This window comes from Stigmatopora argus, chromosome 6 (genome assembly GCF_051989625.1).
Source record: "Stigmatopora argus isolate UIUO_Sarg chromosome 6, RoL_Sarg_1.0, whole genome shotgun sequence".
Taxonomy (NCBI): domain Eukaryota; kingdom Metazoa; phylum Chordata; class Actinopteri; order Syngnathiformes; family Syngnathidae; genus Stigmatopora; species Stigmatopora argus.
In genome coordinates, this window is record NC_135392.1 from 2,191,796 (window position 1) to 2,211,812 (window position 20,017).

The 20,017-nt window shown below is 38.6% G+C and overlaps 1 protein-coding gene across 6 annotated transcripts in view; it reads left to right on the forward strand.

The window, feature by feature from the left end:
• Positions 1 to 20,017, forward strand: part of zhx3a (zinc fingers and homeoboxes 3a) — a 104,847-nt gene that overhangs the window by 56,177 nt on the left and 28,653 nt on the right. For all 6 annotated transcript variants that reach the window (XM_077601897.1, XM_077601898.1, XM_077601896.1 and 3 more), the window contains one exon: positions 12,537 to 15,186. In XM_077601897.1, coding sequence (XP_077458023.1) covers positions 12,731 to 15,186 — 2,456 coding nt within the window. In that variant the 5' untranslated portion in view covers positions 12,537 to 12,730. The remainder of the gene's footprint in view (positions 1 to 12,536; positions 15,187 to 20,017) is intronic.

Consider the following 20,017-nt stretch of genomic DNA (forward strand, 5'->3'; position numbering starts at 1 on the left):
CCAGCTGATACCCTCACATGACATCCAAGTCTTTATTGGACACCAGACAGAAAATATTCCCTCCGGACATATTTTTTTTTGTTGATCTCTCAAATGGGATCTGTCACGGCCCATTTATGGAGATTTTTTTTCTACTAAAATATAGGCGTGGATCACTGTCAGGGAAAATTAATGTGGCGAGAGCAAGGAATTGGCTTTTTTGTTGTTGTTTTTGTGTGTTTTTTTTATCCTCCTTTTGTGTTGAAGTCTTCCGCAAGAGACTCCTCGCCAGTTATTCGCTTCAAAGAGAAAGATTTGAAAGCGTCGCCAGCGCTAAATGTTGCCGAGGTGAGGAGGGAGCGTGTCGAGAGCGTGTCGGCGCCCCACTACGAGGTGTCGACGGCGAGGAGGAGAATATTGAAAGAGCGCCAGCCAGGTTGTCATCGTCATCCGTCATCCATCCTCTCGCTTTTTTTTTTTTTTTACTCCCAGACGTCCCGAGTTTTGTCTTCCTTTGTCCACGTTCTCTTTCATGTGACAAGGCGGCACGCCGCCAAACGCAAAAAAATCCACGTTCCTCGGCGTCAAGTGTGGATGACCCGACGGATCCGTCCGCATCCGCATCCGCGGGCTGTTTTCAATTAAATTTTAATGTCGAGCAACCACTTTGCAGCCTCGCCTGGCTTTCCGGTGGCGCCGTCCATTTTTCACCTTGTAATATTATAATTGCTGCGGCGGTTTATGAAGTGACGGGAGGACGGCGGCGGCGCTCGTCGGGGTGGAGAAGCGCGTGGGCCTGCGATGGTGGAGGTGATGATCGCACGTTAATGATGTACCGTATTTTCTTACGTATTAGCCGCATCTGCGTATAAGCCGTAGCCTTAAAATGGTTGAATTTGACAATTTCTCTGGTAGAAGATGCCCCCTGATTCACAGTTTTCACCTCCATATTCATGGTTTTAATAGGAGTATAAATGTGTGACTGTATTTTCTCACATATAAGCCGCGTCTGAGTAAAAGCCGTACCCTTGAAATTGCCTTGAAACCGTTGATTTTTGCAATTTCCCTCGTATAAGACGCCCCCTGATTCACAATTTTCACCTCCATATTCATATTTTTAATAGGGAGTACTTGTGTTACCACATTTTCTCACATATAAGCTGTACCCTTGGAATTGCCTTGAAATCGTTGAATTTTACAATTTCTTTCGTATAAGCCGCCCCCCTGATTCACAATTTTCACCTCCATATTCATATTTTTAATAGGGAGTACTTGTGTTATCACATTTTCTCACATATAAGCCGTACCCTTGGAATTGCCTTGAAATCATTGATTTTTACAATTTCTTTTGTATAAGCCGCCCCCCTGATTCACAATTTTTACCTCCATATTCATGGTTTTAATAGGGAGTACAAATGTGTTACCGTATTCTCACATATAAGCCGTACCCTTAAAATTGCCCTGAAATCGTTGCAATTTTACAATTTCTCTGGTATAAGACGCCCCCCCAGACTCACAATATTCACCTCCATATTCATGGTTTTAATAGGGAGTACAAATGTGTTACTTTGAAGGGAAAATCTTAAGAAAAATCATCACATGTTGTATTTCTGAGATGCTGTATAAATCGATTGCTGGATGTTGCCTGCACGTAGACAAATTCAAAAAGGAAGTCATATGAGCAGTACAGTACTCTCCAGAATATCACAGTTAATTTCGACCAGACAAAAAAAATCGCAAAGTAGGGCCACCCCTATTATAACTACCTTTTTTTTTCTTCAGTGCTAAGTCCTATTAGCAAATGTGGCTTTCCTTTACGAGCTTCAGCGTGGATTTTCACATTTTTCCGAACTTGAACATTTAAAAATATATATATTAAAAGCAGAAAAAAATCACGAAGAAGTGAATTTACAATAAGTGAAGTCGCAATAATCGAGGGAAGACTGTACAAACAGGAAGTGTGTTCGTAGCGGTCTAGTTTGTCATCACTAAGTAAGATGGCGGCGCCCTGAGCAAGCAATGGCAGGCACAAGTACGTTTTTTTCACATTTTATGCAAGATACGCTTATTTTTTTCTTGAATTTCATTCCTAGACGTCAAAATAAATGTTGTTTAGCATTTTAACTGTTTATCTTTTTTCCATTTTGAAAGAAATGACCGTATTATGTCATGACGTCACGGCGCCATTGCGTCTTGACGTCATCGTGTCTTGGCGTTGTCAACTTGCAGTTTCGTGTATTGCGTGTTTTTATGCGCATATAAGCCGTACCCTCGATTCGGTCATCATTTTTTTAGCGACAAATGCGGCATATATGCGGGAATATACAGTAAATACAGTATAACGCCGAAAAGGAAACCACAGCGGGCCCTCCTTCAAATCGTAACGCTGCTATAAAATCACATTTTAAATGCGGGGAGTCACCAGAATAGCGCTTAATCCCATTTGGTGGGAAAGGCTTGGGTTTTTTTTTTCATTTGAGCAACAGTTTAGCAGCGATGAGGCGGCGAACGCGCGGGAGAAATGCGTGCGGCGCCAGCTTCTGAGCACAGTGGCTGTACGACACCCCGCCGAGACCGTGCGGCTCGCAGCTTTGTCCACCTTGCCGCCCAAACACAAATCCTGCCTTTTCACGGGAAACGTTGAATGGGCCGCTCTCTCGGGAGTCCCGGTTTTTGTGTCTGTAGTCACGCTCTTTCAAAATAAAGCGGGCCATTCTTCACGTAGGTGACGCCATTCTTTGGGATAACGGTTCGCTTCGTCTTGGGTTTGGCTTTTTTGGGGGGAACCGGGTTTTCCTTTGGCCGAGTCCAACGCAGCTGTGGTAGTAACTCTTTAGCTTTGTTGCTAAATTCATTCATTCATTCTTCTGTACATTTTTATTGCTTGGTTTTTATGGCGAAGGGACATCGCTTTAATCTAAGGGTGTAAAATGCGGGTTGGTTCGCGGGGGGTGTTAACGTCAACTCGGTTTTATGTGGTTTGGACCATTTTAGATATAATATTTAGATTAATTTTTTTATGGATTCAAAGAACCGGATCAAAAGCCCTAAATATTCCGTTTTAGATATAATATTTAGATTTAAAATATTTTTTATGGATTCAAAGAACTGGATCAAAAGCTATAAATATTCTATTTTAGATATGATATTTAGATTTTTTTAAAATTATGGATTCAAAGAACCGGATCAAAAGCCCTAAATATTCAGTTTTTTTAAATATATGCAAAATAATCTTTAATTGAGCTTTTTTTTCTTAGTAAGGGAAAATGTCTTTTAATTGTTTTTCATTTTAAAAGGAAATTAAATGTATTTTTTTAATGATGTTCAGTAATAAAGTGGAAAAGAGAAAATATTTGAATTTTTGGATTTTACAAAATGCTTTTTGAATTAAAAATATAAAAGATTGTTTTAAATTGTTGATTTAAAAAGGGGAAAATCAGGAATTATAATATATCTATAATATTAATTTATTGTTTTTCATTTCGAAAGGAAACAAAATATATATTTAACGATGTCCAGTAATATAGTGGAAAACAAAATATTTGGATTTTTGGATTTTACAAAATGCTTTTTGAACTAAAAAAATTGTAATTATTGATTTAAAAAGGGGAATATCAGGAAATATAATATATATATATATAATTTTAATTTTAATTCGAGCCTAAAACAGAAAGTCGGCACTCATGATTTACTTTCTCGGGCCGCACAAAATGTGGCGGCGGGCCAGTTTTGGCCCCCGGGTCACCACTTTGACACCCGTGCTTTAATCAAATAGTAAATATTGACAACCAAGTGAAATATACATCAGCTTCTTAAAAAATGTACCCCGTAAATGTGATGCCATATTAATGTGATCCTTTTTTGTAGAAAAAAAGTGGTTTAATTGCTTAAATTCGCTACCAAAAACGTCAAAATGAAGGCACAAAAAAGTCTATAAGGAAAAATGGATTCAAAACGTCTACTTCTAAAAATGCCATTTTTTTAAATCGACATGACTCAAAATGTAACTTTTTTTATTTATTTTAAAGCTGTGATTCAGTTTTGCAGAAGGTCCAATGACACCATTCTGATTTGGTATTTGTTTAAATCCCACCGTGTCAATTTCCACTTCAGTCCCGTCGTATTTCCGTTTGTTTTGGGTGTGCATTGATTGGTCTTTTGTCAAGTTGCTCTCATTTCAGTGTCATGACCCATATTTGGAAAATAACCTCATTTGAACCACGTTATGTAAATCAGGCCTTAGGATACGATGATTTGATAACCAGCAAATCAAATTGGGAATGTTATTTCCTCCCAGCTTTCAAAGATATTTACTCAAATGAATTCATTTAATATGCATGCAAGAGACTTGAAGGATGCTTGGGATAGGCTCCGGCACCCCCTTGCGTGGATGCGTGTATTCTTCCTACAAATATTTACTGTCATTGTAACTTTGTGATAGAACACACGGTTGCGTTGAAAGATAAACATGTACAAATCCAGGCTTTGGTTGTATCGTTGCTATAGGAACAAAGAGCTATAAATTAAAGAGCCATTCTCTTTGTACAGACGACTTTTTTTTGTGTTTAGACAGAAAACGAAGCAAACTGATTTCAAGCTGCAAAATGGCAAATAAAGTGTTTTTCTCCTTTTTTTGTTACAAGCAGAATTAGGCCTCAGGGTTTTTTTTTTTTTTCAATCACCTTTTGTCCGACGACCATTCGCAATCGCCCTAACAGGCAATTTGGACTTGTCGGAGATAGTGACCACAACGTACATGTATTTACCGTATTTTCTCGCATATAGGCCGTATTTGTCGCTAAAAAAATGGTGACTGAAACCAGGGTAAGGCTTATATGTGCATAAATTAGACTTGACATGCATGAAACTGCAAGGTGACAAAGTTTAAACGCGATAAAGAAAGACAATGCGGCCATTTATTTCAAAATAGAGAAAAGATAAACAGATAAAACGCTAAACATAATTTATTTTGACTTCTTTGAATGAAATTCAAGAAAAAAAATAAACTGTATCTTGCATAAAACTTGAAAAAACTTGCGTATCTTACCTAGGGATGACAAACCAGACCGCTACGGACACACTTCCTGGTTGTACTGCTCACATGACTTCCTATTTGAATTTGTCTATGTGCAGGCAACACTCTTTAGGAATGTGCAATCCAGCAATCGATTTATACAGTATCTCAGAAATACTATGTATGATGATTTTTCTCAAGATTTTCCCTTCAAAGTAATACATTTGTACTCCCTATTAAAACCATGAATATGGAGCTGAAAATTGTGAATCGGGGCGGCTTATACGAGAGAAATTATCAAATTCAACGATTCAAGTGTACAGCTTTTACGCAGAAGCGGCTTGTGTGAGAAAATACGGTAACACATTTGTACTCTATTAAAACGATGAATATGGAGGTGAAAATTGTGAATCATGGGGCGTCTTATATGAGAGAAATTGTCAAATTCAACGATTTCAAGTGTGTAGCTTTTTCAAGGTTTTCAAGGTTTTTATGCTTTTACGCAGAGGCGGCTTATATGTGAGAAAATACAGTAACACATTTGTACTCCCTATTATAACCATGAAAATGGAGGTGGAAAGTGTGAATCAGCGGGCGTCTTATACCAGAGAAATTGTCAAATTCAACGATTTCAAGGCAATTTAAAGTGTACAGCATTTACGCAGAGGCGGCTTATATGTGAAAAAATATGGTAACACATTTGTACTCCCTATTAAAACCATGAATATGGAGGTGAAAATAAGCGTTATATACAAGAAATTGTAAAAGTCAACTATTTTAAGGCAATTTTAAGGGTGCGGCTTATACGCAGATGCGGCTAATATGCGAAAAAATTGGTGATCAAACCTGACGTATTGAAATTAATGGATAAAACTGCACAATTTCAGTATTTTGTCTAAAATAAATCCACGAAGAAAAAACATCTGCTCACCTTTGTCTGCAGGTTTTGCATGGACTTCTCAAACGTTTTGGGTGGCGCCCTCTGGTGGTTGCACAGAATGGCCACAGCTCTGTAGGCACGGTTGTAGGATAAAATATTCGAGGAAACATTTTTTTTTAAACTTTGCACTTCATTCAACACTGATAATGTAACAGCACGATAGTAATATTAAGTGAAAGATTCGAACCCAAATTCCTGCACTGCGACCCATTGATCTGCAACACTAGGCGAAGAAAATCTGCGTGGCCTTGTTATTGGTTCCCAAAACTCTCTCTGAAAGTAGAATGGCATCTTTCCTACAGATGTTTTTCGATGTCACCATCTTTTTTTTTGTTGGTGAATCTTTTGTTCGTGGAACAGACACAAAATGTCCTCAGCCGGGATTCATTGAATGTTCGTTCCGTCAGAGAGATATCATGACCTGTCTGGCACCCAAATGTACAGAACATGCCTGCGTCTGGATGTGGCCAACCGGCCGGGATTACTGCGTAAGATGCTGGTGACCTAGTTTTTTTTTTTTTAGTGTTTGTTTTGTTTTGTTTCAGGTTTTTTTTTGTTTTTTTGTTTTGTTCCTGTCCAGAGGCAGCAGCTGTCGGTCATAAAATAAATCAGCCATTTTCTATACCGATTGTTCTCATTAGAGTCCAGGCGTTTCAAAATGCTTAAAAAAAGAAGCTTTTGACCATCTGGGGTCATCGAGTTCTGGTGGGTGCTCGCTCATTGGTGGGTTTTAATAAGGGAGCAGGTTCATCTTTTATTAAATTGCCGTCGGAGTCTCTTTTGTTAATTGTGTACAAATGATACAGGGTTTGTGGGAAAAAATACGGTGATTTATGTCATCATAAAGCTGGGCGATATGACAAAAATTGTTATCACGATTAAAAAAAAGTTATGTTGAGATCGATAATTAGCATGATAAATATGATATATTTTTTGTTTCAGACTTCAAACTTCTGCGAATAGGTAAATTAATTTATTTCAAATATTTAAGTAACTATGTTACCTTACTTTATAAGAAAAATAATATGAAATATGATGATTTTAAGAAGTATTTTTGTTGTTCTGTTGTGCAATAAAAATAAGATAATTCCCTCCGTACAGTATGAAAAGTAAAGAATAAAACCTGCAGAAATCTTAATTTTTTATAAATTTGCCTTCAAACCAAAAGTTGCTGTGCAATATGAAATAAATAAATTAATCAACTGAAAACAGCCTCACAAAAATAAATAATTTACCTCACATATGGCCATTTGCAAAAAATAAAACAAAAAAGTTGGATGAACTTAACCCATTTTAATTCATATTAAACCAAGAGAAGCTTTTGATTTTTGTAACGTTTTCAGAACATTTTACATAAAATGGGAAAACATCTTGATATCAAGTTAAAAAAAAATTACAGGCTGTCCTCAAATGAGGACAGTGAGTTAAGGACATTTTCAATAAAGCTGCTCTTTACGAGGCATTAAAAAAAAACTTGGATCTTTTAGTGTATCAGCTCTGTGTTGTCCTGCATCTCACAATCGCAGATTTTGGCCTTGTTATTGTCCTTTTGCGTTCATTCTCCGTGATAGCCTCTATTGCTAACATGCTAAAACACGTTTCCTCGTCATCCTCTTCTCCTGGGCGATGGTCTGGAACTAGCGCCCCCGTTCTCATTGGTGGTCGGCTGGTGTAATTACAGTTTTTAAATGCTCAACTTTTATTTTTAATATATTTGTTGACAAAAGTTAATTCACAAAAATTATTGTTATCGTTTTATCGCCCAGCTTTATGTCACCACATAACCAACAAGAGCAATTTGTTGAATTTACGTTGTCGATGAATCTCCAAACCACGATGAAAATGTGACATCGGGTTCGGATGTGGATTTAGAGAGGCGTTCAACCCTCCCGAACACGCCACACGTCAACAATTCGAGACGGGAGAAATATGATCGCGGTTGTGTGTGTCAGCGGTTCACGCCGAGGGCACGGGGTGAACATTTCACTTGACTTTTCCGCCCTTTTTTTCATTCACACTTTCAACCCCGAGACTGTGATTAAAGCCAGCTGTGTCGCTGACACTCAGCAGGAGGACGTTTTCCGACATTTTTGGCTTCCAAATTTGAATATGCACGACTTGGCAAGAAGCATATTTTTCACCTCATTAGAATAGAGAAAATGTCAATAGTCAAATATCCAAGATTAGATGCATGCTAAAATGATATATGTATGATTATACTTGATATTTCCTTATTTTAAAGCACAACAGAGGGGTTTGCATGTCTTCCTAGCAGTTCTGGGATCAATCCCTGGTGGGTTGAGACCTTCTTGTGTTGGTTTTGTTTCGGTATTCCTGTTTCCTCCCACATCCCAAAAAGCATCCACACTGGTTGAACACTCTAAATCAGTGTTTGCCAAGCACACTTTTTGCATCGAGAAAATATCAAGGGAAAATCTTTTCATTTAAAACTATGTCGCCTATAGTAACACTCTGATCTTTTACTGTATCAGCTCTGTGTTGTCTTGCATCTCATAATCGCCTATTTTGGCCGTGTTATAGTCGTTCTCATCAACGTTTTATCAGCAGGAATCACATAAACCTCCAAATTTATTGCAAAATCTCATTTTTCACAGTGACCCAATGTCACCAAAAGTTGATAACATTATAAATATATGATTATTTTTCATAGCAAAATGTTTTTTCCCTTTTGAAGACATCTATCCATACCACATATACATAAAAAATATTATACAGAAAAAAACCCAGAATTATTTGTTTTAAATCATTAATTTGTTTTAACAGGTAAACTTAACAGGGTCAATATTTCCAAGCATTTTTTCCAGGTAAATTGACTCCAAAACGTTGTTTTAGTATTTTGTGGGTGGATTATTAGGAGGATGGTATGGAAAATGTTGCTATTGGAATTACCGTAATGCAAAACGGATAGCGCTCAAGCAAATTGTTCAATTGCTCTTATGATGTTATATATTGTGACAACTGATGCATTCAGGGAAGCGGTTAATGTAGACCAGGCATAAACAAAAAACAGTTTTTTATGAACTTAAAATGTAAATATATATATATATATATATATTTATTACTTCAGTGCTGAGTTCTAGTAGCAAGTAGAGGAAAGGGGAGAGGATTCTGATTGCGAATTTCAGCGTCAATTTTCACATTTTTATGAATTTAAAAAAAATATTGATGTATTTTTTTACTTCATTGCTGAGTTCTAGTAGCAAGCCGAGGACAGGGGAGTGGCTTCCGCTTGCAATTTTCACATTTTTATGAACTTAAGAAATAAATTAACAAAAAAAAAAATCCCCCCAAAAAACCGCGATGTCGTGAAGCCGCGATATTCGAGGGATTACTGTATACTTTTTGCATAGACTCTTAACTAACAGACCTTCCCTTTTCAATCTGCAATTCAATTGTTCAAGGCGTGTCCCTCGCATCTCTCCATAACATTCGTATTTTTTTGTAAGCAGACCGCGAGCTCCCTCCTAAAAAATGAATTGAACACTCATCCCTTCCGGAGACAAAACCCGCACGCATAAATTTGCCTGCGGAAAATGTAAAACAGCTCGAAAAGGTGGGATACATGCGCTTCCATCAATCAAGCCGGCGAGGAAAATACGCCTCGCTCAATAGGTTGAAAATCCCCCAGGAAGTGTGGGGCTAATATTTATTCACTGATAATAACTCCTTGCTTGAGGGAGCCAGGTGGCATCTGGCAACAAATATATTCGCTCGCATTCAAAAAGCCTCCAAATCACATTTCTCGCGGCGCACAATTGTCGCCGTGCAAGCCTACACTTTAATTACTGGGTTTTTTTGTGTGTTTTTTTTTGGATTACATAAAGCACTGCTAAAAATAATTATGCGGACACATGCCATTAATAATTAGTTGATTTAGACTAAGGCAGCAGATTGGGAAAACAACAAATAGGGTTTAGATGCGATGTTGTCGTGTTGATTTTTGAATTGATGAAAAGTGACAGCGAGGCAGAATCGGAATACTTAAATAGAATAGTGACAGGTGATTGTCAATGTGTGTGTGTGTGTGTGTGTATGTTGATCTTGTTTAATTGCTATCGTCATTTGCATTGGGAAAAAAAACTCAATTTTTTTTTATACGAGGCTACAGTGGTACCTCGACATACGAGCAATTTGAGATACGAGTAAATTTTTTAGCAAATATTTATCTTGAGATACAAGACAAATTTTGATATAGCGGACGCGAGCTGCTGCTCATAAGAACATCATGGCCACTGTCTTTCCCATCGCAACTCCCTTGTGTAATGTCTCTACGAGCACTGGGCGGGGCATTGCATTTTTTTTCAGTGTTTTTTTTTCCCGTTAGTCAGTGCGAATGGCGGAGCTTGTTCGCTAATACGAGAGGAGTATATACGACTTCTCGTTGGCAAGTGGTCGTGCGTTATTCTATTGTGAGGACATTTTTGTGCATCATTTTGGGAATATTTTGAAGGGAAGACAAAAGCAAACAACCCTCGATAGGTTGGATCTGAAAGTCAGGGTGGAGGCGGGGCCACAGAGCCAAGAGAAGAAAGGTATCAAAATTTCCCCAAAAAATAGAATTAAGTTTAGTGTAGTTGGATTAAATTAGTTTTTGAGTGTCTGCATCGTAATCCAAGTTCATTTAAATTTGTTTGTTCTGTTACGAGCGTGTTGCCGTGCAAAAAGTCTTTCTCGCTCCCCTCTGCGAAATTTCTAATTTGTCTAATGTCTAATTTTAGTACTATTAAACACATTTTAGTACTATTAAACCACTAGTTATTTGTTACTTTGTTAATAGATGGCAAATTAGAACAAATAAAAATGTTTTTTCAATCCAATATCTTGTTTTTTCAGAGGGTTGGAAAGAATTCATTTGTTTTGAGTTCATTTCTATGGGAAACGTCCGCTTGAGTTACGAGTAAATCGACATACGAGCTCAGTCTCGGAACGCATTAAGCTCGTATCTCGAGGTAGCACTGTATTTGAAATCGTCCACAAGTGCTTTGTTACTATCAATAGCTTTTTCAAGCTATCTATTTAAATACGTCTGCTTTACGTCTACCCGTCATTGCATAAGCGAGCGGCTGTTATTTTCAGCAAATGAAATGAAAGCTGTGCTCAAGTGTTTTACTTGAGTGGAAAAACACCACCTACATTGTCACACTGTATTTAGCGCTTAGCGCCTCCACTTATTACTTCGCCAAGCGTTCTTCGCTTCTCTGCATTCACACAGCTGTTACTGTACGTGCGTGTTGTGGACAAAATACCGCGTGGTATCTTTAGGATTCGTCAGCGACCGCTGCCTAACTTTTGCGCGCTGTAAAACACGGGGAAATTGTTCTACTAACATTTTTTTGAGAAAAGACATTGCAATTATAAATGATTAAATTATAAATTTCACTTAAACAACTCAGGTATTTAGAAAATGTATAATAACTGCAGTATTCCCTCGATTACTGCGACCTCACTTATTGCGAAATCACTTTTTTGTGATTTTTTGGGGGGGGGTGAGGATAAACAGGTTCCAAAAATTTATGAATGAATAATAACTACATGTACACAGCTAGTCAAATCTTTAGAAAACCGAATAGTGTTGAATAAACATTGCGGTTTATAATCAGGCATTTAGGTATGGCAAAATTTTATTGTTTTTTTATGAAAACAAGCACTTTTTTTCATATTTTGCAAGAAAACAGGGAGCGTCTCATTCTGGGGTGGCGAACAATTTAAACACAAAGAGACAAAAATTTAAAACTGCCAAATTATTTTTTAAATACAGTCGTACCTTTACTTACAAAATGTATTTACTTTTTTTCGTAACTTGAACATTTTGTAAGTAGATCAGTACTTTATATGTAAATTCTCAAATTGGTTCCACAGTCAGTGTTTCAATTTTGTATGAAAGATGTAAGAAACACACAAAAATGAGAGAAAATGATAAGAAAATGATTTATTAATGTCTTAAAATGAATAACAAGAAAACAAAATATCTGGGTTAAGTTCATATAACAATTTAATTTTTTTTTTTGTAAATAATGTGAGGTAAATTTACTCGGTTTCTTTTTGTGAGGCTGAAAATAGTCTGCTTGCCAATTTATTATTTTATTGATTTCATAATTGCACAGCAACTTTTGGTTTGAAGGCAAAAATGTATAAAAATAAAGACGCATAGCCAGATTTCTGTAGGTTTTATTTTTAAATTTTCAGTGTAAGGGTTGTCTTATCTTTATTGCAAAACAGAACAACAAAAAGACATTTTACAATCATCATATTTCTTATAAAGTAAGGTAACAGTCACTTTCATATTTCAATATGGAGGAGAGTCATGTATTTATTCACAGAAGTTTGAAGTCTGAAACAAAAAATATGTTATAATTATTGTAATAATTACCATTTATCGACTGATAATTTTTTACATCTTTTATTGTGACAACATTTTTTACCATATTGCCCAGCTCTAAGGTGAATGTATGTTTTCCAGCTTCAAATGATGTCACTTTATTTATTTATTTTCATAAGACAAACCACACGTTTTTACTGCCTCGGCCCGACGTAGCCATTCCGTGCCTCCGATGAACCATCTCTCCATTTTGTGCTCGCCAGGTTCCCCGGCAGCTCTTAAAGTCGGCCCGGCGTCCCGCGGCAGCAGCATCATCATCATCAAAAGTCATGAAGCAGCATCACCGCCGTGGCTGATCCATGACACTCCGGTCCGTCCACTGGCCCTCCGCTCTCATCGCACCGGACAATCAAGCCCCCCAATCACCTTCCCGTGGTCGCCGGCAACCAGCGCCGCCATGGCCAGCAAGAGGAAATCCAGCGTGCCCTGCATGATCCCCTCCAAATCCAAGCACGCCCGCGAGGAAATCATCCTGGGCTCGCTACCGGAACTCCTCCCCACCATCCCGGAAGACGGCATCCTCAGCATCTCCGGGGACGAACGCGGCGGCAACGGCGGCGCTAGCGAGGTGCAGAAAGGCGGCGCCTACGCTTGCCCGCCGTGCTCCTTCGAGTCCCGGGACCTGAACTACTTCTTAGATCACATGCACACCTGCCACGCCGACTTCAGGGCGCAGGGCACCTTCTACTGCCTGAGCTGCGCCGTCTCGGTGGTCCGCTTCGAGGCGCTAGCCCTGCACAACGCTAAGACCCACCCCAAGATCGTGGAGGGCTCCATGACCGCCTCGCTGAGCGTCAACAGGAGGGACGGGATCACCGCCGTGGAGCAGAGCCTCTTCACGGACGGCGGCGGCCGAGACGGCGCCATCTCCCTCAGCAAGACGCCCATCGCCAAGATGATGAGAGCCAAGGGGGAGCACAAGAAGATCGTGGTCTCCCACACCGTGGAAGTCCTGAAGAAAGCCGCCGCCGGGAGGGACGCCGACCCCGCGGGGGCGCCGACCGCCGCCGGCGGCGTCCCCGAACTCCAAAACGGGGCCACGCCCAGGACGGCCGCCGGCGGTCGCGCGCCGCCGCCCCCGCCGACGTCCAACCGGGTCTTTCGCCAGCACCAGCACGCCCCCCCATCGCCGTACTCCCCCTGCCACAAGGATCTCCCCAAGGTGATGATCCCCCTGAGCAGCATCCCCACCTACGACGCCGCCATGGACACCAGCAGTTTTCTCAAGACCTCCTTCGGCAAGTTCCCCTACCCGACCAAAGCGGAGCTCTGCTACCTGACGGTGGTGTCGGAGTTCCCCGAAGAGCAGATCAAACTGTGGTTTACCGCCCAAAGACTCAAGCAAGGCATCAGCTGGTCTCCGGAGGAGATCGAAGAAGCCCGCAGGAAGATGTTCAACACCGTCTTCCAGGGCGCCGCGCCTCAAAAGCAGGCCGCCGGTGCCCAGCGTCACGTCAATCACATTGTTACTCACCGTACCGTAACAGCCCCTTCAGGTTCCAAAGGACCCAACTTTCCCGTGGCCGACGCCCCCTTCGGCGCCGGGACGAGCAGGGCCATGGGAGTCCTCGCCAAGCAGGCCAGCGCGTCCACCAATCCCCACGTGACCAGGGTCTCGTATTCCACCCCCATTCTCTCTCAGAAGCTTCCGTCTTCGGACAGGCATACGCAGGCGCCCGTCAAGAATCTTCAAGCGGAGGCGGAGAAATGCGGGGACGGCCTCGCCGCCGCCGCCGTCGTCTATCCCGCCAACGAGAACGTGGCCCGCCAGAGCGCCGACGACGGCGGCGGCCCGTCAAACGGCGTCCACGCCAACATCAGCAATAACGATTTGCACTACGTCGCGACCCCCAACGACCCGTCGCGCGACATTTTCCCGAGCGGCCCGGAAAGTTCCGATCACGACGGCGCCGCGGAAAACACCAGCGACATCAATCATAACAATCACAACAGCGTCTTAATCCGTCCGCAAGAGCACGCCGACACCTCCAGGAAGAAGCCACGCGACGACACCCCTCCGCCGAACCACGCCGGCAGCCCCTCCCCCGCCGAAAGCACCACCAGCAGCAGCAGCGGCGGCGGCGCCAACGCCAACGCCGCCGCCGTCATCACGAAAAGTAGTCCATCCGCCCTAGAGATGGGCGTGAAAAGCATGTCCATCCTGCAGCAACTCATCAAGGAAGACGACCCGTTCGCCGCGGACGGAAGCGGCGCCGATCGCAAAATGGAACCCGTCAAGATCAACTTCAAAAGGCTGAAAGTGAACGAGGGCGATGGCGCCTCGGAGTCGGCGCGTCACGAAGGCAAGGCGGAGAGGGGGGAGGGTTCCTTCTCGCCACCCTGGGCCGCCAAGAACGCCCAGCAGTTGCGCATCCTCCGTCAGGCCTTCTCCGGCGCGCGTTGGCCCAACAGCCAGCAGTACGAAGACTTGAGCCGACGGACGGGCCTCCCCAAGTCGGAGGTGGTGCGCTGGTTCAGCGACAGCCGCCACAGCAGCAAGAACGGGCAGCTCAAGTGGCTGGAGACGTACCTGCGACCGGCTCCGGACGCCGACGAGGCGCCTGCGCCGGCCCGATGGCGGCCCGATCCTCCGCCGCCGCCGCCGCCACCACCACTGACCGCCGACAAACGCTGGCTACGAGACGCGGAGGGCGAGAGGGAAGCGAACAGCGAGCCGCCGCTTCCGTGGCAGGATTTAACCTCGCCGCTGCGAGGGCTGATGGCGAGCGGGGCGAGCGGCGAGCTGGTCAAAAGCGGGAGCTCGCCAAAGGACGCCTGGCCGGAGAGAGAGCGCCAGCAGCTGACCGCCAGTCAGCCGCTCATTGAACAACCCAACGATGCTAATCAGACCAGGTGAGTGCAATCCTTATTTCCCAGAGCCAGTCCGGTTTTTAATGGTAAAAAAAGGCTTCCCGTCCCTGTTTCGTGAAAAGAAAGAATACATACTGAAGTGCTGCAAAAAAAACCTTTATTTTCTCGCATATAAGCCGGATTTGTGACAACAACAAAATATAGGATCTCATGTTCTAGTTGGGTTTACCCCGTAGAGGGTTAGGGGGTTAGGGGGTTAGGAGGTTAGGGTTAGGGGGTTAGGGTTAGGGGGTTAAAAAAGACCATGTATCATAAGGCTTTTTAAAAGAAAAAAACGACATAGTATAGTAAGGCTTTTTTCCTTAAAAAAACGACATAGTATAGTAAGGCTTTTTCTCAAAAAAACGACCTAGTATAGTAAGGCTTTTTTTCTTTAAAAAACGACATAGTATAGTAAGGCTTTTTTCCTTAAAAAAAACGACATAGTATAGTAAGGCTTTTTTCCTTAAAAAAACGACATAGTATAGTAAGGCTTTTTTCCTTAAAAAAAACGACAGTATAGTAAGGCTTTTTTTTCTTAAAAAGCGACATAGTATAGTAAGGTTTTTTAAAAGAAAAAACGACATAGTATAGTAAGGCTTTTTCTCACAAAAACGACCTAGTATAGTAAGGCTTTTTTTCTTTAAAAAACGACATAGTATAGTAAGGCTTTTTTTCCTTAAAAAAACGACATAGTATAGTAAGGCTTTTTTAAAGAAAATAACGACATAGTGTAGTAAGGCTTTTTTTCTTAAAAAACGACATAGTATAGTAAGGCTTTTTTTCTTAAAAAACGACATAGTATAGTAAGGCTTTTTTTCCCTTAAAAAGCGACATAGTATAGTAAGGCTTTTTAAAAGAAAAAACGACATAGTATAGTAAGGCTTTTTTCCTTAAAAAACGACATAGTATAGTAAGGCTTTTTTCCTTAAAAAACGACATAGTATAGTAAGGCTTTTTTAAAGAAAAAATGACATAGTATAGTAAGGCTTTTTTAAAGAAAAAAAACGACATAGTATAGTAAGGCTTTTTAAAATTAAAAACGACATAGTATAGTAAGGCTTTTTTCCTTAAAAAACGACATAGTATAGTAAGGCTGTTTTCCTTAAAAAACGACATAGTATAGTAAGGCTTTTTTCCTTAAAAAAACAACCTAGTATAGTAAGGCTTTTTTAATTAAAAAACAACCTAGTATAGTAAGGCTTTTTTAATAAAAAAACGACATAGTATAGTAAGGCTTTTTTTCTTAAAAAACGACATAGTATAGTAAGGCTTTTTTCCTTAAAAAAACGACATAGTATAGTAAGGCTTTTTTAAAGAAAAAAACGACATAGTATAGTAAGGCTTTTTTAAAGAAAAAAACGACATAGTATAGTAAGGCTTTATTAAATTAAAAACGACATAGTATAGTAAGGCTTTTTTCCTTAAAAAACGACATAGTATAGTAAGGCTTTTTTTCCTTAAAAAAACGACATAGTATAGTAAGGCTTTTATAAAGAAAATAACGACATAGTATAGTAAGGCTTTTTTTCTTAAAAAACGACATAGTATAGTAAGGCTTTTTTAAAGAAAATAACGACATAGTATAGTAAGGCTTTTTTTCTTAAAAAACGACATAGTATAGTAAGGCTTTTTTTCCCTTAAAAAGCGACATAGTATAGTAAGGCTTTTTAAAAGAAAAAACGACATAGTATAGTAAGGCTTTTTTCCTTGAAAAAACGACATAGTATAGTAAGGCTTTTTTCCTTAAAAAAACGACATAGTATAGTATGGCTTTTTTAAAGAAAATAACGACATAGTGTAGTAAGGCTTTTTTTCTAAAAAAACGACATAGTATAGTAAGGCTTTTTTTCTTAAAAAACGACATAGTATAGTAAGGCTTTTTTTCTAAAAAAAACGACATAGTATAGTAAGGCTTTTTTTCTTAAAAAACGACATAGTATAGTAAGGCTTTTTTTCTTAAAAAACGACATAGTATAGTAAGGCTTTTTTTCCCTTAAAAAGCGACATAGTATAGTAAGGCTTTTTAAAAGAAAAAACGACATAGTATAGTAAGGCTTTTTTCCTTAAAAAACGACATAGTATAGTAAGGCTTTTTTCCTTAAAAAAACGACATAGTATAGTAAGGCTTTTTTTCCCTTAAAAAGCGACATAGTATAGTAAGGCTTTTTAAAAGAAAAAAACGACATAGTATAGTAAGGCTTTATTCCTTAAAAAACGACATAGTTTAGTAAGGCTTTTTTTCCCTTAAAAAGCGACATAGTATAGTAAGGCTTTTTAAAAGAAAAAACGACATAGTATAGTAAGGCTTTTTTCCTTAAAAAACGACATAGTATAGTAAGGCTTTTTTCCTTAAAAAACGACATAGTATAGTAAGGCTTTTTTAAAGAAAAAATGACATAGTATAGTAAGGCTTTTTTAAAGAAAAAAACGACATAGTATAGTAAGGCTTTTTTTAATTAAAAACGACATAGTATAGTAAGGCTTTTTTCCTTAAAAAACGACATAGTATAGTAAGGCTTTTTTTTCTTAAAAAACGACATAGTATAGTAAGGCTTTTTTTCCCTTAAAAAGCGACATAGTATAGTAAGACTTTTTAAAAGAAAAAACGACATAGTATAGTAAGGCTTTTTTCCTTAAAAAACGACATAGTATAGTAAGGCTTTTTTAAAGAAAATAACGACATAGTATAGTAAGGCTTTTTTTCTTAAAAAACGACATAGTATAGTAAGGCTTTTTTAAAGAAAATAACGACATAGTATAGTAAGGCTTTTTTAAAGAAAATAACGACATAGAATAGTAAGGCTTTTTTTCTTTAAAAACAACATAGTATAGTAAGGCTTTTTTTCCCTTAAAAAGCGACATAGTATAGTAAGGCTTTTTAAAAGAAAAAACGACATAGTATAGTAAGGCTTTTTTCCTTAAAAAACGACATAGTATAGTAAGGCTTTTTTCCTTAAAAAACGACATAGTATAGTAAGGCTTTTTTCCTCAAAAAACGACATAGTATAGTAAGGCTTTTTTCCTTAAAAAACGACATAGTATAGTAAGGCTTTTTTTCCCTTAAAAAGCAACATAGTATAGTAAGGCTTTTTAAAAGAAAAAACGACATAGTATAGTAAGGCTTTTTTAAAGAAAATAACGACATAGTATAGTAAGGCTTTTTTTCTTAAAAAACGACATAGTATAGTAAGGCTTTTTTTCTTAAAAAACGACATAGTATAGTAAGGCTTTTTTTCTTAAAAAACGACATAGTATAGTAAGGCTTTTTTTCCCTTAAAAAGCGACATAGTATAGTAAGGCTTTTTAAAAGAAAAAACGACATAGTATAGTAAGGCTTTTTTTCCCTTAAAAAGCGACATAGTATAGTAAGGCTTTTTTTCTTAAAAAAACAACATAGTATAGTAAGGCTTTTTTAAATTAAAAACGACATAGTATAGTAAGGCTTTTTTCCTTAAAAAACGACATAGTATAGTAAGGCTTTTTTTCCTTAAAAAAACGACCTAGTATAGTAAGGCTTTTTTAAAGAAAATAACGACATAGTATAGTAAGGCTTTTTTTCTTAAAAAACGACATAGTATAGTAAGGCTTTTTTAAAGAAAATAACGACATAGTATAGTAAGGCTTTTTTTCTTAAAAAACGACATAGTATAGTAAGGCTTTTTTTCCCTTAAAAAGCGACATAGTATAGTAAGGCTTTTTTTCTTAAAAAACGACATAGTATAGTAAGGCTTTTTTTCTTAAAAAACGACATAGTATAGTAAGGCTTTTTTCCTTAAAAAACGACATAGTATAGTAAGGCTTTTTTAAAGAAAAAATGACATAGTATGGTAAGGCTTTTTTTAATTAAAAACGACATAGTATAGTAAGGCTTTTTTCCTTAAAAAAACGACATAGTATAGTAAGGCTTTTTTAAAGAAAATAACAACATAGTATAGTAAGGCTTTTTTTCTTAAAAAACGACATAGTATAGTAAGGCTTTTTTTCTTAAAAAACGACATAGTATAGTAAGGCTTTTTTTCTTAAAAAACGACATAGTATAGTAAGGCTTTTTTTCTTAAAAAACGACATAGTATAGTAAGGCTTTTTTTCTTAAAAAACGACATAGTATACTAAGGCTTTTTTTCTTAAAAAACGACATAGTATAGTAAGGCTTTTTTTCCCTTAAAAAGCGACATAGTATAGTAAGGCTTTTTTCCTTAAAAAAACGACATAGTATAGTAAGGCTTTTTTAAAGAAAATAACAACATAGTATAGTAAGGCTTTTTTTCTTAAAAAAACGACATAGTATAGTAAGGCTTTTTTTCCCTTAAAAAGCGACATAGTATAGTAAGGCTTTTTTTCTTAAAAAACGACATAGTATAGTAAGGCTTTTTTTCTTAAAAAACGACATAGTATAGTAAGGCTTTTTTCCTTAAAAAACGACATAGTATAGTAAGGCTTTTTTTCCCTTAAAAAGCGACATAGTATAGTAAGGCTTTTTAAAAGAAAAAACGACATAGTATAGTAAGGCTTTTTTCCTTAAAAAACGACATAGTGTAGTAAGGCTTTTTTAAAGAAAAAATGACATAGTATAGTAAGGCTTTTTTCCTTAAAATAACGACATAGTATAGTAAGGCTTTTTTTCTTAAAAAACGACATAGTATAGTAAGGCTTTTTTTCCCTTAAAAAGCGACATAGTATAGTAAGGCTTTTTAAAAGAAAAAACGACATAGTATAGTAAGGCTTTTTTCCTTAAAAAACGACATAGTATAGTAAGGCTTTTTTCCTTAAAAAACGACATAGTATAGTAAGGCTTTTTTAAAGAAAAAATGACATAGTATAGTAAGGCTTT